Genomic DNA, 23,553 nt, shown 5'->3' with positions numbered 1-23,553 from the left:
GGATGTCACAAAAACCAGCACTGTGACGTCTATTAAGTCCTAGGTGGCTGTGGACTAGGTGCTACAGTACCTAACAACACTGTGACAAGGCAAGTGTGAGTTCGTTTGTTTGCCTTTCATTGTATTTCACCATTTCAGTGTACTTTTAAAAACATTACATTATTATTTTTATTTACTGATTGACCTTCTGCACTAACCCAGTGCAAAGATTTGTTGGATATAAAGATTGCAAGAGGGGCTATTCAGGAGCTGCTCTCTGAGCTGCAATCAGGAGCTGCCTTTATTCCTCTCTTCCAATTGCACCGTGGAAAGTACGTAACTTGTGTCTGCTTGTCTGTTATGCTGAAGGCTGAGAGCCACGTAATGTGAAGGAGCTTTCCTAAATGCAGTTTCTTCTAAGCTGGTTTTCAATCCTTTTTCATGGCTTTAAGGATAGTTCTGGCAGGGGTAGCTATGAGCACACTGGCCAACCAAGTGTGGTCAGCTGGTCCAGTCCTTCTACTCCCCCAAATGTAACCACACCAAGAAACCTGAAAGCTTCCCCACATTTGTTGGGGAAATAGGCCCTCAGAAAACAGTGTAGCTGGAGAGATATTTAAACTTAGCTCAAGACTGTCCTCATTTTTAAATATATTCCTTTATCATAGTTCAAGCCCCACCTACAGATCAGCCTGTAACCTTCCTTCTCCTATGCCCCGTCACTTTGTCACTGAGTGGCAACAGAAACAACAGGACGCATTTTTATTCCCCTTATTCACATGACATTCTTGAAGGGCCAGTGAGTCCCTCCAGATTTTTACCAGCATACACGAGAGCAGAATCAGGTCCTGGAAGCAGCATAAACCGTTCTCCTGGCTGGGTGTGGTTTTGTACATACCCTGGGAGGACCCCCTGGTTCAACAGATTGTGCTTGGGAACAGGAAGCCAGGACAGGAACCAACACACAGGACAAAAAACAAAGCTGGTAGGCAGGGGAAGCCATTGCTGAGCAACCCTGTAACAAAAGAACTGGGCAGAAAAACTACTGGGTCCTGCCACAGGGGAAAGAAGTAGAGAAGCCAGGAGACTGAGTCCCAGCCACCCCCACCACAAACTGTCCAAACCTGGGAAAAGCCGAGCTGCTTTGCAGAGGGGTTAGGAGACTGTGTCAGGCCTCTTGGTAAGTGCCATTGCAGGAGAGGACCTTGAGAGGAGGTGGATGGGGGTGCCATGATCGGGGAAGCAAGACTTGGTGAACAACCAGCAGCACTGGTGTTAGTAGGAAGGGCTTTTGTCAGATGGACTCAAGATACTAAGGAAGGGATAATGGAGCTGCTGGGGAAACAGCGAGTACAAGCTGAGAATTGGGGAAACAAGGGGAAGGAAGAAGCAGTTGTGGGTTATCTCAAGCGAGGAAGAAACTGAGGAAGTAAGGGAGGGGAAGAACCCAGCTTCCCAGCTGTAAACTAACTGGTACCCTGTGGCGCAAAACCCGCGTCTGTGGGGCAATGTGTATGGAGTTTCTGGGACGGAAGCTGCCAGGTGCGATCCATGCAACTGCTCTCTACCTGCTGGAGAGGATTGCAAGCATGCAGGGCTACTGTCATGCTAAGCCTACCTGGCAGAAAGGACCTGTGGCTGACTGAGTGCTGCCAGCAGGCATGGCTGGGCAGATGCTGAGTGCAAGCACAAACCATACTCAGCAGCAGTGCAGTAAAATGGTGCTGGAGGGGGTTTGTCTTTGTTTCCACTCACAGATGCATGAATCATGTTCAGCACCAGCTCAGCAATAGCCTTTGCCAACCAACACCCACTCTCAGCGGGGGGGTGCTTTTTGTGAACACCTGGGCTCATTGTACTGGTATAAATCATCTCTAAGGTTGTATATGTAATTTCCTTATGTCTCCTGGCTGTGAATGCTGTTAAAAGCATATCCAGTCAGTTTTTTACTACAGTCAGTTTTTACTACAGTCAGTAATTTCAGGTACTGCACTTGCCCCCTGTTTTACCCATCAGTCACTGCAGTCACACAATCACAGTCTCCAATATAAAATAGGTTTTACTCTGTCCCACATGAGCAAGATTATACAGATGAGTCAATTATATGGGTTAAAAAGTGCGCAAAATAAATGGAAAAGACTGAACAGTCATTGCATTTTCTTTAACCTCTTTTAGGTCTTATCATCTAAGGTAGGACTTCAATAACAGCGAGTAAAAATGTTCTCAGACAGATGCATTATTAAACTGTGCTGTCCCTTTGAGTATATATGTGTCACACCACTTTCCTTGCACTACACTGTCTACCTGTTATTTTAGTATAGCAGTAAAGTCTCTTATCCCATTGTGTGGAAGAGGTGTAGATGTATGTTTACTAGAGACTGCTTTTTCTAAGTTGCAGTGAGTTGGAAACACAAAGGTTTCCATGGGGCTTGAATGTGTATGGTACATGTTTTCTCTGTCTAAAGGGCAGGAACTATTTGAATGACACAAGATGTAACTTCAGCAATTGCTGCTGGTCAGGGACAAAAACTATTTCCTGGTGTCTGTCACAAGCCCCAGTTGAGGAAAGCACCCAAGAACGGGCTGCCAGGGAATGAATGGGATACAGCTTGTGAGGTCTGGGCTTATGCTTTGATTAAAGGAGAGACTCGTTTCTCAGATTGCAAGAAGGAAAAAAGCTCCTGCTCTCATTGTCTTCAAACTTATATGATGGTGAATATGTTCTCAACCAACTGATGTATAGCAGATTTCTTTTGTATTAGGAGGGAGACAACAAGGATTCTCTGCGCCATTTGCTGCTACAAGCTGGACTGCTATGTGTTTGAACGCAGCAGAGACACAGGCCTGATTTCCAGAGATCTTGACCATTTACAGGTCCTAAGGGATGTCTTGATTCAGTCCCTGCTTGACTGCACCTTGTGTTGAAGCACCTGATCTGGCTTTGAACTAGCTACCTCAGATACAGGGAGCAGGGAATTGTGTACACAGCATAGCTGCAAAACACCCAAGAAACTGGGTAAGTTTTTGGGAGATTAGTCTGTGTTGAGCAATGGGTTATCGTGACTACACTGCAAGCAGACACCAAGCTTGGGGGGGGGGCGGTGCACACAGGTTGCAGTCACTACAACAGCTGCAGTGTAAATATACCTAATGTGTAGTCAACAGGGGATGCTCAGCCCTTCTGGAATCAGGCCACCAGCTTTTACTGTGCTGCGAATCAGCCAAGTTAGCGAGTGTGTGTCTGTGCTATAGTCCCAGCTCTGCCAGTGCTGTTTTGTGTGGTCTGGGGCAAGTTATCCAGCCTCCCTTGGTTTCCCCATCTGTAAGATAAGAATGCTAATGATCACTCTCATGGACCCAGAGGGACAGCTTTCCATCTTCAGCTCCTTTTGTACAAAAATGAAGTTTATTTCCTACCTATGGGGACTTTTTACCATCTTGTACCATCTATACTTTTCCCAGAGCCTGACGAAGGGACTTTGATCTCGAAAGCTTGCAGAAAAGGACAATTTTCTTGCAATTTCCCAGTTGGTCTAATAAAAAGTATCATTTTGGAACCAAGAGTTGTAGTTTTTTGTATGTCTCTAATGATCACTCTAGCACTGGGAAAAGGTGCTTCAAGCATGTAAACTATTCTGGAACTGCTAAACGTTATTACTGCCATGCAGGTGTCCTATGAATTCTGCTAGAAGCCAAGGAGCCTCCCCTGCTTACTCTGCTTACTCCTTTGTTCACTCCTCCCTTCCTCAGCCTTGGCCCTGTGGAGCTTGTTATCATGCTCTTCCCCTTTGCCCCTTGCTGAATGTGGGCTCCATCGCTATCGCATGTAGTGTTAGTCCCTGGCAATTACGTAATGACCAGGTGAGGGCAGCGGTGCAGCCTTCAGAGGACCCTCATTAACAGTTTTACACAGGAGGCCTGTGGAAAACCAACCATCAACCGATCTGCAGTGGCTTCCAGTCTGCATTGTCAGCCAGGTTATTGTGAGCCTCTTCCCTCTTCTTTTCTGCCAGCTGAGCCAGACATTTATGCAGGAGCCAGCATGTGCTAGCAAAGTAGCACTGGCTTTGGGGGAAGTGTTCCTCCATCTCTAAGGAGTCTGTGATCTGAAACAAAGCTTGATCATCACCCAAGAAGAAACCCCTACCAGCCCCATCTGCATCTCACCCCGTCCTGTCCACATACAGCAGAGCACAATGAGCTAAGGGCACTGACTACCTAGGATGAGATATTCTCAGAAGCTGGAAACCAGACTAAACAGCCTCTGGATTGGATCCAGTATGGCTCATACTGTACTCCTATGCAACTTGCAAAGAGGTAAATATTGTCCAGGACCTTTTGGGGGTTTTTTGTTTTGTTTGTTTGTTTGTTTTGCTGGTTTCTGAAGTAATGACTGGGTAGTTGATGCTCTGCTTGTGCATTTACGCTTCAACTTCAAGTCATGTCTACCCTGTTTTTCTTGGGAGACACTACAGACTACTGGAGAATTAGCAGCGTTATGATCTGGGCAGACCAATAAAGTGAAAACTGGGCAGTTGAGAGGCTTAGGCTGTTAAAAGTCCTGATTCCATTTGATTTGTAACAGAATTAACAGAAACACCTGAGAAACAGTAGGGAGAAATGGTCTCTCTGTGAAAGATTCAAGATACCCACCTTTAAATGAAAAGTTAAGACAACTTTGTTTCCTTGAGCTCCCTTTTCCTTCCAAGAGACTGGCAGAGGCAAGACTATATTCCCAAAGTTTCTGAGAATGCAGTAGAAAACAGGTAATGAATACCCTGAAGGTCAGGGCAAAACATTTTTTCTACCTCTTTATATATCACAAAGTTTTAAAGAGGGGAATCATTCCCTGTCCGCTCTCTTTTTCACCTTTAATGTCCCTGACCTCAGCATTTGTAACTCATCAAACTAGTCTATTTTCCTCCGTGACATTTGCCCCTGTAGGTTTTGCAGCAGGAATTCCTTCAGGAGCTAATGTTAGATCCCGCTGAAATGTTTTTGCGGTTGCTATGGGAGGCAGTTAGCATCAGGACAGTGGGAGGTGATACAAGAAGGGTAGCTGTATAAGTCACGGGGGTCTGTGTGTACCCTGAAATTATAGTTGATCCCATGAGATGCAGGAGGGATCAAAACCTGCATCCTTGCTCCTCATCTGTTTATATGGAATGAGGAGGAGATTTACTGAGTTGAAATGTCTCCTGCCTTCTCCCCGGGATAACATGATCGATAGAGGGGAGGTGTCATCCATGGACCGTTCTCCGCTGTGCTGCCTCAGTGTGGCCGGTGCTCCACACAGTGGTGTTGTCCTGCTCTTACGTTATCATCTTCTTTTTCTCTGAAATAGCTCTTCTGCTTTGTTTTGTTTTCAGGAATTCACCTAAAGAAAAATGACACAGAGACTCTTTGCAAAACTAGATGCTCTGGAGCAATGTTCACGTGAGAGCTTGGCCAAGTATGCCAGAATTGAAGTGAGTATAGTGTGAATCAGTACTGAATTTGGGATAAATGTGCCTTTTGTCAGCTTTGAAAGATATATTCCTCTCTCGTGTCATGTCTGTGCCTAGACAGGACGGCGACTGGCACCATGTAATAAATAGCTACAGCAGAGGGATGAAGAGGAGGGGGAAAGAGAGACTCATTTTTTATCCTATTGTTTTGGGGACTGCTCCAGCCAGTGAAGCGAGGAGGTCACCTGGCACTTGAGAAAAAATCAAAAATAAAAGTCAATGGAGCTGCTTAACACAGAGCACCAATAAACATGTTTACCACCAATTGTCACATCTTGCAGAAAGCCTCCCCACTACACCTCTCGCTAGATTGTCCATCTTTAGACGGTGAAAGTCCTGGGTTGCCAGAGGCCTTGAAAAACAAATTCTTTGGAAAACCTTTGGTGGCAAATGCTGAGGTAACACATACAACAGTCATGTTTGTCTAGGACTTCATAGGAACTGTGTTGCAGTGTGGTCAAGCTAAAAAGACCATTTGAAGAATGTTTCCACTTTCAGTAAGTGCGTATGTAGAAACAACACTTTTTTCCTCTGGCGGTTTGCTTCTTGTGCGCATCTTCAAATAAAAAATTATAAAATATACACTAGCAAATACAAGTTCTAACGATTTCTGACTGATGCTGGTTGTAAGTTCATATGCAGGAAGAGAGATTATGATTCGCAGCCTTAACATTGCTTCACATAATAGAAACAAGCTGACTGCCCTCTTGCTCAATTAAGGCTCCATGTACTTCTGATCTGTTGCAGTGTCGAGAGCTTGGGAAATTACAGTTAAAGCCATATGTGTCAACCCCATTGACATTTGAATTTAAGGAGGATTATGAATTACCCAGTGCTAGAAGATCAGGTATTTCTGGGCCCAAACCTTCCCTGCAGCTTGCAGAAGATGAACAGATCTTCACTCATCTGAAAACAAGGTGAATCTGAACCGGAAAGTTTTATGTTTTAGTTTTAGCTTGGCTTAAAGGTACTTTAGATATGGTAAATGTACTATTAATAACTGATCTTACACTCAGTATATTCTCCATGCAATTAAGCTAAATCCTTAAAATTATCTTGTTTGCATAATTTACACCAACCATATAGTTAAAATGGATATAACTATAGATATAGTTAAGAAAAACCTTGCAATCAGGGGATTTTTTATGTTGCGTGTCCTGTGTAGTGAAATGATCCATCGCTATAAAACACAATGCAAACAGTAACTTATATTTAGGGATCTACCTAAATCTTGGGCACGCTTACCAGTTTTCACAGGTTGATCATGGTCTAAAGCTCTAATTCCCTGGTGATTTCACAGCAGCTCCACCCCTTGGCTCTGATTGGCACAGGCCCTGCCCCTTGGCACTGATAGGTGGAGAGGCCCCAGGATGGAGGAGGGACAAAGGGGCAGCCCCCATCTTGACTGCTGGCTACCTTTCGTGCAGCCCTGCCCCTTGGCACTGACTGGTGGAGAGGCCCTGGCAAAGGGAGAAGCAATGGGGGGGTAGCCACCATCTTGTCTGCTGACCTTCGTGCTGTCCCCCCAGCTGGCACCTTCCCCTCCTGGCAGCAAAGACCACCAGCATTTATTTTTATTAAGTTTTTTTTTGTTGATTTCACGGACGTTGTGACAATCCCAGATTTTGTGGTGCCGGCACAATCCAGGAAACCGCAAATTAAGTAGGTCCCTACTTATATTACCTGAAAACGGGCTGCAGAACATATACGTATTTTTTTAACCCCAAAAGGAAGCCTTGAAAAAATCAGGTTCTTTTCCATGTAAGTGTGAGATTTCTAAGTGATCAGAGATCTAGGGATTTATGACTTTATGACAATATGAAAAGATGTGGTGGCGGGTGGGGAAATCATACAGAAACAGGGACCTACTCCTGTAACTTGGCAGAGATACATCATGTGTACTATTTTCAAACTGAACATGCCAGAGCTTGGTGGTGTCATGTGCCCCTGAAACACTGTTACTGCCACAGAAATTTTTTAAGGAAAAAAATTACTTTTGTCTCAATTGTAAGTCCCTTTCACAGATGTCCATTTAATGGAAAGGCTCCTCCAGATTACGGGCTCATTTCTGAGCAGGTACTCCATCTGGAGAATGCACATTTTAGGGGGAAACTCCACAGCAAGGCTGTGTCAACCTGTCAGTCAGATATTTCTAGGAGCAATTCTGGGAGACTAGGACCCATTATTGAGAAGTACTGAGCCCCTGTTACCTTCAGTCCAAGTTTAAATGGTCAGCATTTTCCAGGACCAACCCCTTAATGAGCACCTACAGCATTAAGATATAGGCAGCCATCTGACATTTCTGATCAGTTGTTGATTCTGAATTTTGTATCAGATACAGAGCTTTGATATGTTTAGCACTTGCAGGTCTGAATCGCCCAGACTGATGATTAGGAAGAACCATATTGGCAAATCGGCTATCCGGTCATTTAGTGCTTCAGACAACCTGCAAGCCAAAGCCTGCTATCAGCAAGGTACTTCTTTATAAAACACTGTGCAATGTCTCAAGTCTGTCCTAGAAGCTGTTTAGTTTATTTACAATCTTAATAAAACACTGTCGGTGAAGTCTTGTTGTCTAATTTTATTAAGCATAATGTTAGCACTATTAATGCTAAGCAATATGCTAATTACAAAAAGGGATGCTTTAGCTCTTGATATCAAAATGCACTTTTTTTCAATGATTAAGGTAAACCGAAAACTGCTTGTGAGAAACTGCTTGTCTGCATGCCTTGTGCATGCAATGTCTGTATAATCCCTTGCATCTGCACCTACTAGCCATCCAAAGTATTGTACAAATGAAGATTTTATGCTCAAGGGAAAATCTTCAGCTCTGTTACGGTTGAACCAGTATGTTGCAACTAGGAAACCACAAATATTCCAGCTGCATTGGCTCAGCCGGTTACCCTAATATATCTCACAATACAGCGCTTGTGTTAGGAAATCTCCCAAGACCCTCTGCTCCCAGAGACAGTGCTGGGCATTATAAGATAGGTGTTTTCCAGGAGCCTCAGAACAGACTTGTACAACCACAGATGAAGGGAGTGCTGTGTGTGCATGGGCCAGAGCAGTTCTCTGAAGAACAGTGCTCCAGTGTAAACACGTTAAATCACTGCTTAGACATGCAAGGCAATGAACCATTTCATGCAGTCACTGTTCTTGGTACAGGCGCTTGCTTATTGTTAATGCACAGTTTAATGGTTAATCTCTATTGTAATAGATTAATCTAAAACACACTTCTGTTTATATACTCTTTCAAATTATTCCTACTTTGTTTTGTATTCTTTTCCATAGAGGACCTACACACTTTAAAGGAAGGTTTTATTACTTTAAAGCTAAGCCAGAAAGTAAAACCTGTTAGTTTTAGAGCGAAAGGTCACAGAAGACCAAAATGGAAGACAGAGGTAGGTCCTGTTCTCAGCCTAACCCAAAACTGAAGCTAATTCACTTCATAGCTGTCCTACCTCTAGCCAAACTTGCATGTGATTTTAATCATATACCAGCTTCCACTAGGTTTCGCTCACATAATGTTTCAGGAGGATATAAAAGGAGGTGGTCTCTCTTTTCATGCAAATTTCTTTTCTGGTTGTACTATGGATACCCATGGAAAGCAGGCACGGTGTCTATGGGCACATCCAAAATGTTTGTTAGTTCTTTTCTCTGCCTAAAATATGGTACAGCAGTTCTAGATTTTGAGGTATCTGAGTAGCTTTTAGTGCATGGCACTATGTCCCTTTTACAATAGTAAAATATCTGGTGTGTAATTTACCATGATAAACTTAACTGCTTTTCAAGTAAACAGAAAAATAAATTACTACCAAATGGGACTCTTTTTTCAGTTAAGCTTGAAGCATGTGCCTTAACTTGCAATTGTAACTCAGGAAAATGGTCCCTCCTTAAATTTACTTTGGTGGTTAGAGCTTGCCACAAATAAATGTGAACATGTGGCTACAGGGCTCCTGATAAAGGCACTCCTGGAATAGCTACTTCTCAGATGCAAGAAGAAACATTTACAGCACAAGTGAAAAGCAGACAGCCATACCAGTAGAACAAAGCAGAAAACCAGCCTCCTACTCTACACTGAGAAATAGTCTTACTATAAACAATTAGCTTTGTTTTGTTGCTAGAAATAGTTACAACCTCTTAGGGTTAATTACAGATTTTTTTTCCCCTTCTCTACTGAGCCATAATCACCAGTGCCTGGTTTCAGAGCTCTAGGTAAAGTCAAGATTTCCATTCAGGGTAACGGCCAAATTCTAACCTCAGATATGCATCAACATGTATTTATAAAAACTATGATAGCCTTTTGATAACAATTACAATATGGGGCACTGAAGGTGTCTAAACTACCACATCTTATTTAAATAGGCAGTAACAGTGGTAACCATATAATATCTATTGTAAATTGCTGATTTAGACATCTATCACTGTTTTATGTTTCAGTAAAAAAAGCAGTATGTGGGGATAGATTTGAGATGTCTGCAGTGTTTATTTACATTTGTTTCTAAATATATGGAGTCTATAAAAATATATAGCTAAATCTGCATCTTGTGCATACTTGTTTTTCATTTTACATCAGTGAGTCATATTCTAATGTCATGAGCATGGTATTACTACTTGGATGACAATCTGGAAGGGCATTAACTGTGCTCCTATTTACAACTCAAGTGCCTGAGTTCTTTCATTTTAACACAGATGCTACACTTGTTTTCTTTACTGACTTTTTAGCTTTTGCTAAAGGCAAAGCACACACAACATTTCTGACACACTGTTTACCATGACAGTATTTAAAAAGATTCCTGTGTTAACGTTATATTTTTAGTACTTTTAGTACTGGTGGGTCACAGCAAATACATCAGTTTCCAGTATTTCCTGTATTTTCTGACAGGTTGAAAGGGTTCAGAAGCTAGAAGTCCTCTGTCAGCAAGAAAATCAAGCCCATTTAGCATCTGCCCTTGATCACAAAGACACTTCTCACTGGTGCTCTTCTAGGAGTGCCACTAGTCAGAATGAGGAGATACTTGTACCAGCTGCAACAGGTAAGAACTGGAACTCCTTTGGTAGCTATGGTTTAGGAAAATACACTAAGGCCTGTCAGTAGTGTTATGATGCTTTAAAGAGACAGAATAAAAGTTTTTCTTTGCAACAGATAGGTAGAACAACACAATGGTAGAGTAAATGTACAAATGTTTATAGGTTTCCTTTGCATATCGTCTATTCTTACTTACGTTTTCCTTTGATTATATAACTGCTACTACTGATTTGTTCAATTGCTTACATTAATTCTGAGATTAAATTCCCTTATGAAGGTTCCATTGTAAAATATGTACTTACGGACCACGTCCACATGAGCATGGACATCTGTTTCCCTGGGGACAAGCAGTAGTGGCACACCTTGTGCCACTGCTGCTTGTCCCTGGGGATGCCTGTGCCCCGTGCCCTCTGGCGCATGGCAGGTTACCCTGGGTGCGGTAGGGTAGGCAGGAGCCAGAACTGGGTTAGCCCCAGCAGCTTTACCTGAGGTCCTGGGGGCCTCTTGGGCCTCCAGCTGGCCAGGCTCCAGTTTTGGGTGGTGGCATGCACTGCACCCATGTGCACTGCTCCACTTTTTTTGTGTGGGTGAGATCCCAGGGTCAAAAAAGCCTGCCGCACTGCTACCTTACAGCATGAACACCTAAATGTATGGTATGTGGCACAGAAGACGTGTCTGTGGCACCACATACTGCATGGCTGCTCTCGTCTGGATGCAGCCACGGGGTGCAACCCCACAACCACATGTGTGGTTTGTGGTGCTTCAAACCCAAGCAGAGGGGGCAGGGGGAATGGCCAGATACCATCCCCGGGCTGGCACACTGAAGCTGAGGGGAGGGAGTGGGGTTTAAACCCTCTCTCCTGACCGCATGGGACCCCAGCCAGGTGTTGCTGCACCCCTGCCAGACAGCCCTATGCAGGCAGGAGAGGGGGTTTAAACTACCCCCCTCCCCTCTGTCTCAGCATGTCGTCCTGGGGCTGGTATCTGGCCATGCCTTCCCGCTGCTGGAGTGGTGAGCATGGGTAAGCCAGGCAGGGGCTGCTGTGCCCCTGCCAAGCAAACCCTGGCTGGGTCCCGTGTTGGAAAGGGGAGGGGGTTTAAACACCCCTCTCCTCCCCTCTGTCTCAGCATGTCGTCCTGGGGCTGGTATCTGGCCATGCCTTCCCGCTGCTGGAGTGGTGAGCATGGGTAAGCCAGGCAGGGGCTGCTGTGCCCCTGCCAAGCAAACCCTGGCTGGGTCCCGTGTTGGAAAGGGGAGGGGGTTTAAACACCCCTCTCCTCCCCTCTGTCTCAGCATACTGACCCAGGCTGGGGCCTGGCCATGCCTCCCCACCCTCTCCGGTGGGAAGCAAGAGAAAAGCCTACCAGGGGCTGCTTCTGCATGTGAACCCATTTGCTGTGCTACTAATTAGCAGTGCAGTGGTGTTTTTTGACACTAGGAAATCCCAGTGTCAACAAAAAATGCCATTGAAAAAAGTAGTGTGCTGCACGTGGCAGCACCATACACCACCCAAACTGGCCAGCTAGAGCCATGCTCTGACCACTGGACAGGCTCTGAGGCACCAGATTTCTGCTGCTGCTGCCCCAGGAGGCCCCAGGACCCCAGGTGAGGCTGCTAGGACCAGCACAGGCGTTGACCTCCCCTACCCACCCTGGGACAATTTGCTCTGCACCAAGCCCATGTGCAGGGGTGTATGCAATGGCAACCACGCACTCCTCCACATGGGGATGTTTCTCTGGTGTCTCAGTGATTCCATATCAATTTTTGCTCTATTTACAAGTAAAAGATATTTTTTAACTGCTTGACTTGTCAACTCAGCCTAAGATCTGACCAACAAATGAAATGACTTGGGGCATTAACTCTAGCAGTAAATGTTTTGAGGGGTGAATATCACCTTCACTTACATCTATGCAGCTGCACTGTCCTCAGATTTTTCTCTTAGTTACATTTGCATGCTTACTAAATACACTCCCTAATGAAGCCATAATACCCCAGGGGGACACAGTGCCTTGTAGTTCCTTGGTGGCAAGGCCTCAGCACCACCTATAGGCAGGATGTTTGTACTTCTCTATCTAGCCCTTACTATTGCTCTTTGCCCTGAGTCTCCCTTGTCCTGTACTTGTGATTCCCTTTGCAGAAACTGAATTGGAAGCCAAGCTCTTCAGTTTCTTTATGCTTTTGTGCACCAGTGTACAACCGGCTGAAGTGTGGCTTTAAGGATGCTGTTAATAATTCAGTGTTCAATGAGACAAGAGTGCAGTGCACTATAATTCACAACAGAGCGTCCCATCAGTTAGAAGCAAGCGACAAGCCTGACCGATTCAGTGTATCCTGATATGAGATTCTAGCTGTCCTGCCACACTTCTATCACTATTTTGGGTTTCTTGCTCTGAAGAAGTCCCTGTGGCTGAATTGTATTCTAATAAATCATCTTTTATACAAAGTTGTAGGCTAGAATCATTCAGTTTAAACCACTGATGTAATTTGGTGAAAGATGTTTCACAGTGCTTGGTGTCTAATATTATCTTCCCAGAAGTAACTTTTATCTCCTATATGTCCATATTTACATATCATGTATGAAAACTCACTTGCCTTTCAGAAGACAAGTTAGGACAATACAGCATTTATGGTGAATCTGGCAAAACTGTTGCTCAACAGCTAGAAAGAGACAATAAAATCTGTGTCTGTGTCAATGGGCTTTTGTCATCAGATGATCAGAAGGCAGGGTAAGTACTGTTGTAGTGTAAACAGTATTGCAAATTTAAGTGAAATTATGTTATAAATGACATACTGCATGGCAGCTCCCAATAATTCTGGAGTTCCTTTCTGACTCTTCCTTTCTAATTATGACCTCATTCAGTAGTTAAATGGCACAAAAAAACAAGGTTAGTCCTGGACAGAGTGGAGGTGTAGAGTATTTGGAGTGGAGAACCTCCTGGATTGTGTAGATTTGTGAAGCGTAAAGTGCTCTGGGCAATTCAGTAGGTAGTTCCCTCCCTTCTGTGTCAGTATTAAATCAGTGCTCCAGGAGCAGGCAACTGAAAGTACTTCTTTTAGGTACTTTCTTATTTTACTGTTGCTGAAAATACTATTTTACTATAAAGCTGAAAGGTCATTCTGGTTATATCTTCCACCAGGGAGAGATCTGGTGTAAGTTTTTCAAGGACAAAATCATTAACCCTAGGGGCTGCTCAGTTTCCAACCAGAAATTACATGTTATCTACTTTCAAATACCCTTCCAATTTCCAATGGATTAAAATTGTTCTCTCCCACTGAGCCCTTTTGTAGTGTTTCTCTGAATGGCCAAGTTGTGTTATATCCTACTGCAGATTTGGCTGCACTAAAAAGATGAACTGACTCTGCTCTGTGCACTGGAGAGGTGGGTAGTCATCTGCTAATCAAAGAGGAATGACAATGATTCACCTGCTGTCAACCGGGCCTCGGAGCCCTTCGCTCAATCAGAGGCCCCACCAGCGTTGCCTGCGTCACTTTGAGACCCCCTCCTGGCCCTGTGCCCCGCTTTGGGCACCAAGGGTTCTTCCAGCTTTCGTGGGGGGAAACCTAACCACTGCTGGCTGGATTTACTTAGCCTTACGCTTCGGCCTCCCCTTTTCCAAGCTCTTTAGGCTCCCGGGCTCTTTTAGCTCTTTAGCCAGGCCACACTGCAGGGCTCCAATTATCTGGTTTATGACAGGGCTAACCTGAGCAGCCTCAGGTTGCTCCCAAGGCCAGCTCTCCATGTGCCAGTCTGCACACTGCTCCATCCAGCCCTCTGCTGAGGATGCAGGCTCAAGATGCCTCAACGCGGCTCCCAGAAGCTGTGCCAGTTTGCACACTGCTGGGGCGAAGAAGGGATCCTGGTGGAGGCTCTTCCCTCTCCAACATCCCTCCTGTCTCTGCCCAGTGTGCTGAGCATGTTGGGCTTTTATTTACACCGGAGGCCCTGCCCTTGAAGTCTGCCAGACCTGCAAAGCACAGTCTTCAATCAGGTCCAGGGGCTCCTCACCCCCCCCCTACACCTCCACAGAGCAGGGGCAGGGCAAGCTGTTACCTGACTGGTAAAAATGTTCCACCAGTCCAAAGTGTCCTTTTCCAAGCCGGGCAAAAGCTGCGAGCCCGCCACATGTCAAATAGGCTAGGGATGGAAGTTACACATAAACCAGTTTAAGTGATCAGAAACTGGTTTAAACCTGTATCAGAACAGAAGCTCAGTGCACTTAAACCGCTTTCAAACTGGCTAAAACTGGTGTAAGGCGAATCTGATTGAATGTAGTATCAGACTTAACTGACTTAGGTGAAATCAACTTATGGAACTTCTGTCCCAGATCCCTGGTTCAAGTTACCTTGCAGTCCTCTAGCATCCCAGGATGCTTTGCAGCATTTCCAGGTTACTGTGCTGCAGATCCAGCAGAGCAGGGTAGGCTCTAACCAGAGCACTATCACTGCTCTGCCTGGCTGCGACGGGGTGGGGGTGCGGGTAGGAAACCCTGTTCTGGACCCCAGCCATGGTTTGCCTGGCAAGGACAGAGCAGCTCCTTACAGGCTTTTCCCCCACTTGCCACTGGAGTGCAGGTGGCAGTGGCCAGATCCTGAGCCAGGCTGGCAGAATGAAGCAGAGGATGGGACCTCAGCTGGGGTGTGCCTAGTGGGGGCAGAACAGCCCCTGCCAAGCTTTCCCTGCTTGCTGCTCAAGTGGCAGGGGGCATGGCCAGATGCCATCCCTGGGCTGGCATGCTGAAGCTGAGGGGAGGGAATGGAGTTTAAACCCTCTCTCCTGACCGCATGGGACCCCAGCCAGGGGCTGCTGCACCCCTGCCAGGCAGCCCCTGGCTGGGGTCCTGTGCAGGCAGGATAGGGAGTTTAAACTTCTCTCCCTCCCCTCTGCCTCAGCATGTCATCCTGGGGCTGGTATTTGGCCATGCCTTCCCCGTGCTGGAGTGGTAAGCAGGGAAAAGCCAGGCAGGGGCTGCTGTGCCCCTGCCAAGCAAACCCTGGCTGGGGTCCTGTGCTGGTTGGGGGGGGCGTTAAACACCCCATTCCTCCCTTCTGTCTCAGCATACTGGCCCAGGCCAGAGTCTGGTCATACCTCCCCACGCCCCTCCAGTGGGAAGCAGGGAAAAAGCCTAGCAGGGGCTGCTTCCCCCTTCCCCTCCAGGCACACCCTGGCTGGGGTCTGTGCAGGCCAGGATGGGGGTTTAAACCCCACTCCCCAATCATACTCAGTGGTCTGCTGGGGCCTGGCCATGCCTCCCACCCCCACAGCTTGAGCGGGGAGGGGGTGGAGAAGCCTGAAGGGTTTCTTTCCTAGCTTCCCTCCAGCCTTCCAGCCACTGCCAAAGGGAAGGGAGGGCTGCTTTAACGCCCCCGGCTTCTAGCCTGAGCCACTGCAGGCATGTGCCTGTGTTTCTGGAATCAAAAGTGAATGTCTGTTCACTTGCTTCTCAGTTCAATCTACGCAGTTTAAATTAACCTGCAAAGATTCAGTGGATTCAGCCTTGGGTTTTTTGACAGTCTGTACTTAGCCATACAGCTGCTGGGAATTTTTGAAAATCTAGCCCTAAATTTCCACAAAGTCCACTGCTTTCTCTTCATTGCAGGTTGACTCTGGGCAATATGAGCAACACCTCAGATAAGCTAAGTGACCCAATTTAGCACATGCTTCTTAAACACTGCTGCCTTACCATGTCTCTGGTGACAAATAGCTATCTGAGTCATCTCTGGTTTAAATATGGGATGTTTGCTTTCTTTATTTTGAGAAATGAAGCTCTTCTGAAGGAAAGTGCTTTTAATCAAGGAAGTGTGAAGAGTAACTTGCAGTCCAAAAAATATAATTCAGAAGAAAAGAAAAACCTAATTTCCTTGAGCATTGAGGATGAAATGGAAAAGCCTGGTGCCAAAATAATCCATGCTGGATCATCAAAGGCAAAATTTCCCAGTCCAGTGGTAATAATGCTCTGTTTGTTTCACAAAGTTTATTACAGGACCTATATTATTGCATATTGCTATTAAGAGAATAATCTACTCGGAACAGGTCAGATTGCCACAATAGTGGATTACACTCTGTGAACTGTTTTACTGTCTGCACTGGGAATAGCATGAATACAATGTAACATTCAGCAGAGCTGCAATCCTTGTCCCAGTGAAGTAAATGGAGTTTTGCCAGGAGACAACCCTAGGAAATTTAAAGTCTTGGGTGCTGGCCAGTTTCCTAGGGTTTCAATTAAGAAACTCTGCGGGAGATGAGACAATGAGTGCCTTTCTGATTCCTGGAAGACAGGTTAAAGTAGCACTCTTGGGACAAGTCAGTGCCAACTTGGCCTCATTCTAGCACACCTGACCTGGTCTACTGCCAGGTCCTGCTTAGTTTGCAAATGAGCAGGATGAGGCAGAAGGCAGATAACACTAGGGTCTGCAGATAGGGAAGATCTGACTTACAGCTAGTGACTATGTGGAAGGAAGTGGTGTAAACTGCATAAGGTTAGTAAGAGAATATATTCTAGTACTGGACAAGGGTTGGGACTTGTTTGACAGAATATAGGGATCAGGGCACTTCTTTGCCCTGAAGATGAGGTTAGGAGTTGGAGATGAATATTCACATGGTTCTAGCCTGTTAATAAAGAGTAGGAAGGATGAATACACACACACATGTTCATGGTGCTTAAGGGTTAAAACTTCATTGTCACTATTATAACAAAGTAAAATGGCAATTGGGCCCTAAGATCTCCCTAGGTTTTTTAACCCTGAAGAATAACTTAGCTTGTTTAAGGCATGTCCTGAATGAACCCTTTCCCTGGCCTTATGACTGATTCCACTTCCTGTGGTATTTTCTGCTTGAGTTATTTTGTTCTGATCTGTGTAAGGACTGTAAAGAGCTGTGGGGGAATTTTCTTCCAATGAATCCTCTGTGTATCTTTTTTCCTATGGTCTTCTGTAATATAAACAATACCCACTGTCTGTGAAGTGTGGAAACAAGTATCAAAGATATATAATAAGCACACTTTATTATATGGCACTGCAATGTATGATGTGGATGTTTAGATATGTATGTGATGTTACTGGCTAGGTCTCTGCCTCTGCCATTTTTGTGAACAACTTTATGCAAATGTCATAGAAAGGGTATTAGTAGCAGAAGAAAACACTGAAGTTCAATTTTTTTTTCCTACAGAAAGTGAGTGAAACATACCCCATAACTTATTCTGAAGAGAGATATATGCAAAAGTTTATTTTGAATAGGTGGCCATGTGTCTGTAGAGGTAAAGTCTCGTATGACTTAGAAAATGAAAATAGTGAAGTATGTACCAACTTCAACCCAGTATTACAGAACAACTATGATTACGCCCTTGCCTTAAATGGAGAAAAAGAAGAAGGTCTTCAAAAAGTAACTGTAAAGAAAAATAAAAAGCTAAACAGAACATCGTCTGCAAAAAAGAAAGTCAGCGTTCATATTTTATCTTCAGATGGAAAAACCAAAATATCAGTAGAGTCACAGAAAGAAAAAACTTTTGTGGAGAAAATAGTTCAGAGCTTTCTTTATGCTGAAGTGCCAGTCAGTAAATTGACATCAAAAGAGAGGAACATTTCAACAACAAAGGCTGAATGCGATGGCAATGACCTTCTTGTACACGGAGTGAATCCAAAATTAGCCGTATTCTATGAAAGTTTTCCTACACAAGAGATTCCAGTAGCAGTCTCTAAATTGTGCTGGTTTTATGGAAAGCCACTAAGTACCATTTCACACACTCAGAAGAAAGGTAGGTTAGCCCGGTCATCACAACTGAACTATATATCCATAGCAAAACCCATTGAAATACTTCCATGTGCAGATGTCACATCTCAGTCAGCTCACAACATCTCAATGCAATGTGATGGTTTGGAAAACAAACATGTTATTCAGTCCAGGTCTTATTTTATGGAAGAACCGCTGCCAAGTCAGAACAAAGAAGGAATCTTGGGAGAATGTTCCCAGCCAGCATCATCCTTCAAGGAAGAAACACCAGCTGATACAAAGCTAAATAAGCAGCAGCATTGCTTGAAAGGTAAAAAGGATTGTGATGATTCTTCAGGAGTTTCGCACACCAGCAGATTGTTGACATCAAAAGGTTTGCAGAAAGAACCAAATGAGGACACTAACCCCCAGAGAAAAATAGAACTACCTGAATGCCCACTGTCACTACCTGCTCTTTTCACCAGCTATCCAGTTATCAGTATACCCACCGCCCAATGTGATACCTAAGAATCTAAGATAGATGTAGTTGAGGCTGAATTTGCAGGTGACATTACTGATATGCTAAAGGATATCAGTCTCTGATTAGCGAATAATGCTTGTAACAATGGGCTCCCACAAATGATGTGGAATTCACTTCCAGTTGAACACAACTCTCAATCTAAATGTTAAATTTTCTCAGAACAGCTGATATCCTGTACAAGAACTTGTATAACCAAAAGAGATTTCCTATCACAATGGATTATATGGTGACGTTAAAGGTATATGCATCTCTCAATGATTAATTGATATGGAGTCTTTATTCAGTGGTTTCACAGGTCACACACAAGAGGCATTAAAGCTCTCTTTCTGAAGTGGTAAATAATTAAGGAGTTTATATCTTTTTACAATTGGAATGGCTTAGGTTGTGGGTATTTCAAAACATTAAGAATAAGTTTGATTTACACTGAGGACATTTTGAGTTTAGATGTTTAAAAAACAAAACATCCAAAATGATGCATCTCACATTGATTATACTGAGTCACATCCATGATATAGTTTATAGTATAGCGGACCTTGTTTCTAACACTAACAAAATTGCATGTAGTGGAATTAGCTTCACCCTCTGTTACAATATTGGCTTAGCTGGGTTCCTAGCCAAAATGCATTGAAGACACTATGCCTAGGCAACTGAGCACATGGCATCACTTGTCAGCTAATATTAAATCTATGTTACTGTCTGAGGGCATAAAAAGAGGGGGGGATGTTTCTATGTAGGGGCTGTTTTGAACTGAAATTAATACAAGAGGTTAAGATCTGATCCTGTTATTTAGAAGACAGTTGTTAGACCATTATTTGCATGATAAACCTACTGTACTCAGACCTGGTAGTTTAAACATCTAATTAGATAAGCAGTTGTACTTCATAACTTTTTCAACGTATATGTAACAGCTCCACAATTCAATTATGAGCCTAAATGATGCTGTAGGTGATGGTATGAAGGTATGGTAGGTATGATTCTGTGGTTTGCTAGAGTACAGGAAGCTACAGCCGAACACCTAATTTGTTTTCTGACTTGTGTCCCTGTGCTTGTATGTGTAAATACTGTATTTGTAATTATTTGCTTTCTGTCTCCTATATATGAAAGCACTGAGGGATTTGATTGAAGTCAATTTGATTTTTTTAAATTAAGCATTCACTGGCCACGTCTACAGAAGACCCTGACCGTGCAGTAGCCCAATACTACTGTGCAGTAGCATTGCTTGGCAATAACTGTGATGCAGCGCTACTCTGGCATGAAAAAAGTGTTTGTCAGCACTACTGCGCAGTCCTCAGGTTACTGTACAGTCATTTAGTACTTGCTTATACATTTATTTATTGTTTATACAAGTACTAAATGACTGCTCAGTAATAACTGCGCTGTCAGTGTCTCGTGTAGATGCAGCCACTGTTTCCAATACATGTGTGTTCCAAACCTGGGCTACCTCTACCTTGGCTTATAGGAGTGGGGCACATAAATCTTGTTTCCAGCTAAATCCAAAAGTGTGGTGCTGCCCCCTACTATGATAGGGCGGGGCTCTTGTGTGCTTCCATGGCCAGGTTAGGATGAGGATTGTGTCTTGGGACTGTTGCAGAATGCCCTGCACTGAGCTCAGCTACATTCACTTGGCACAAATGTATCCATGAACCCTACAGTCTATCAATCAAAAGTGCAGAGTACAAAATCTAAAGGAGTGGGAGATCCTTCCTCTTTGGGGTTTAACTTACCAATAATGCACCCCGCCCCCCGCCCCCCAGCACATTCCCTCTGCAGCCAGTGAAAGCGACTGTCCTCTAAATCAGTTGTTCTCAACCTTTTTCATGCTGGGACCCATTTACCAAGATTGATGGCTTATCCTGACCCACATGCCCCTAGCCCTACTGGTGCCCACCACACAGTCTGCTGCCCTCCCAGGCCATGCTGGTCCCCCACACTCTCAACTTGCAGCCTCCTGGCCCCCTCCACAGCCCTGGCAAAGGGGGCCCCCAACATTGGTGATGCGTAGGGGGTACCCACAGGTGCACATGCACCCCCTGAGCTTGGTGGTGCACCCCCTGCAAAAAGGTGCTGCTGCTACTGCTGGTGGCACCTGCGGGTGGTCACCTGTCACTATCCCACTCCCCCCCACTGCCAACAGCACTGGCTGCATCTGCAGGCAGTCCCCGATTGCTGCTGGCAGCACCTGCGGGTGGTCCCCACCCCCCTCTGCTGCAGACAGCACTGTGGCCACCTGCGGGAGCTCACTGCTTGCCACAGCCATGCTCCCACTGCTGACAACACTGCTGAGCAGTGTCTCTTGGTCACCCCACACCTGCGAGTATAGGTACCATTCCTGGTGTTGCCAGCCTGGTCACGTAGCTCCCCCTTGGCCCTTCCCCTGTTGAAGGGACAGGTGCCTTCCCCCCGCCCCACCTGCCTTGCTGGAGCCTCAGTGTCCAGCCACCTTCCCCCACTGTCAGTAGGCACCACCCCAATCCCCTCCACATACACATGCTTACACACACCGCCACCTCACCCCACAACAGTCCCCAAGCCCTGGCCCTCCAACCCCCACTCAGTATACACTTACATGCATCCAGCTGCTGGGGCTGCTCCTACGACCCTGCCTGGCTGTGTGCTGGCCACAGCCCAAGCAGCCCCTTGCAGGCTGGAACATTGCCAGGCTGCAAGGGGGAAACTACTTTTGTGCATTTTTCTGGCACTTGCTTGCGACCCTTTAAAATATTCCTGCAATCCATTTTTGGGTGGCAACCCATGAGTTCAGAAATTCTGCTCTAAATGCAATTTTCCATTTTGTTAGACAGCTAGGACCTGATTCTCCCTTCTCTTCCAGCAGCATAAAGCAGAAACAACTCTATTGCCACCAGCAGAGCTACACTAGTAGCAGCAGTCAGTCCAAATCTTTCAGGGAACAGAGATTCTTGGCCTGGAAATGACTTGTCCCAAAAAGGACATCTGAATCAGAAGTCAAAGTCAAGAACTTAAATGCCAACCTCAGAGATAGCAGAATGAACAGTTAGTTCATTTCTCTAGCTACATTTAATGTATTCTGTGGTTTCCAGTTATGAAACCAGACCTCATACTGACCCTGATGTTAGCTATTCTGTAAACAGGAATGGGCATTTGGGGACATTTATTGGACCAGGGGTGGGCAAAATACAGGCCATGGGCTGGATCTGGTCAGCTGGTCTGCAGTGGGTCGCTTGGCCCCAACTGGTCCAAGTGTGGGGGGCAGTCTGAGCCGCGATGCATGCAGCTGGTCCCGTTACCCCTGGGTACGTAGTGGTAGCATGTCTGTTTCCTGGCAGCCCCAGCTGCTGCTTGCTGCTGCCAGCCCCAGCCCCACTGCCTGGGCACCCCAGCCCATCTGTCCTACACCCACCGCTGGGAGTGCTCGACAGAGTGGGTGGGTGGGGTCTCCCTGAAGACCAGCTTGGGACTCACATGGACAGGGCGCATTGGCCCGGTGGACGGGATGGGGCTGTGGGCGAGCGGGGAGCAGTGTCTGGAAGCAGAACAGGAGGGTGGGGCAGGGCTGGGATTGCGAGGCAGGATCGCGGGGAGGTGTCAGTGTGGGGCTGAGGCCCGGGGCAGAGCCAGGATCTGCTGCCTGCATGTCCCTGCAACAGGCGCTGGTCCCGCAGGAAAGGGCATGCCAGGAGTAGATAGTGGTTCTGCCCTGGACCCCAGCCCTGCACTGGCACCACCCCGCAATCACACCCCACTACCCCAACATCCTGCTCTTGGAAGCCACTCCTCACCTGCCCATGGCCCCATCCTAGCCGCACGCCCCGCCCGCAGGTCCTTGGAGACCCTGAGATCGTCAGGCAGTGACAGCACAGGGCCAGAGCCACTGAGGGAGTTTTGGTGAGCTGTTGCAGGGCAAGAGGAAAGGGGTGCTGACCTGGCCTCCAAGATTCCCTAAGTGGTCCTTGGGCCCAGATAACTGCCCACCCAATGTCAGATCCTTCTTCGTCACTGCCTCTGCAAATAAGCATTTGTTAAGGAGGATTTCTCCAGGATCCTCACAATGCCTCTGTCTGATTTTTACATGACCTACCTGCTATAATATCCAACTGGCTCCTAATTCAATAAAACAACAGGCAAAAATCACCCTTCTGCCTGCAGAAGCAGCTTGAAAGGTAGCAGGTTTCCTTCCCCTCTTCTCTTTTTTGCTGTGTCCCCATCAGCACCCCTGTTGGAGCAGTGTGGCTGCGTGAACCCATGAAGCGTGTCTCACGAGATGTGTCCACTTAAGCCAGGAATTGCAGTGTGGGGGGCACCTGCCTCCGGTTAAGGCACGGGCACAGCACAGGGGGCTTTATATACCCTACCTTAATATTTGGCCTGGACCTTTTGTCTGCCGTACAGCTGTCACACCCTCGGAAAATCAAAAAGCCAGCACCGCGGGTTGGACACAGCCAGGCTCAAAGCCACGGCTTTCGCTAGGAAAGCGAATCACCTTTGCGCAGACAAGGCTCTTTGGGTCAGTGTGAGACCTTTCATCAGACCAGCTAAGGCAGCTGGGAAAACTGCTCTTGGCAAGCCCCCGGGTGCAAACGCCTGTCTTCAGGCATGGGGGGCGGGGGGGGAGTTTGTTTTGTTTTGTTTTTTTAATGGAAAACGCGGTCCCAAATCCGCGAGTCCGACAAACACCTCCTTGCCCATCCGACCTGCAGGCCCCAGCCCCCGCGTTGCGCTGGCCCTCAGCCCTAGGCTGTTCCCAGGGACGCGCCGCCCGAGCAGCGCCGCCCCGCGCGGGGCAGCGGCCGAGAGCAGCGGGCTCGCAGCCCA

At 46.0% G+C, this 23,553-nt stretch overlaps 1 protein-coding gene across 2 annotated transcripts; it reads left to right on the top strand.

Annotated features, from left to right (window-relative positions):
- The first annotated feature begins 853 nt into the window (after window positions 1-853).
- Window positions 854-19,855, top strand: LOC109307574. Of its 2 annotated transcripts, XM_019531597.1 has the most exons (10): window positions 854-1,159; window positions 2,742-2,995; window positions 5,349-5,447; window positions 6,234-6,403; window positions 7,854-7,960; window positions 8,778-8,887; window positions 10,372-10,522; window positions 13,116-13,242; window positions 16,273-16,459; window positions 17,682-19,855. In XM_019531597.1, exons 3-10 carry the CDS (start codon window positions 5,367-5,369, stop codon window positions 18,747-18,749), a joined length of 2,001 nt encoding a protein of 666 aa, XP_019387142.1. In that variant the 5' UTR covers window positions 854-1,159; window positions 2,742-2,995; window positions 5,349-5,366; the 3' UTR covers window positions 18,750-19,855. The 2 variants fall into 2 exon arrangements, with proteins under 2 accessions (XP_019387142.1, XP_019387143.1); XM_019531598.1 differs by lacking the exons at window positions 854-1,159; window positions 2,742-2,995 and adding an exon at window positions 4,579-4,745.
- The last annotated feature ends 3,698 nt before the right edge of the window (window positions 19,856-23,553 follow it).

The sequence above is a fragment of the Crocodylus porosus genome, unplaced genomic scaffold (assembly GCF_001723895.1).
Source record: "Crocodylus porosus isolate Cpor-Errol unplaced genomic scaffold, CroPor_comp1, whole genome shotgun sequence".
NCBI classification, from domain to species: Eukaryota; Metazoa; Chordata; order Crocodylia; family Crocodylidae; genus Crocodylus; species Crocodylus porosus.
The sequence above is the reverse complement of the archived record's forward strand: the minus strand, read 5'-3'. Positions and strand labels throughout refer to the sequence as shown.

Bases quoted from the DNA above. Each gene is read 5' to 3' on its own strand.
- LOC109307574 (XM_019531597.1), top strand. From the start codon at position 5,367: ATGACACAGAGACTCTTTGCAAAACTAGATGCTCTGGAGCAATGTTCA. The intron at 6,404-7,853 runs GTGAATCTGAAC...TAGCACTTGCAG, and splicing joins TTCACTCATCTGAAAACAAG to GTCTGAATCGCCCAGACTGA. The intron at 13,243-16,272 runs GTAAGTACTGTT...CTTTATTTTGAG, and splicing joins TCAGATGATCAGAAGGCAGG to AAATGAAGCTCTTCTGAAGG.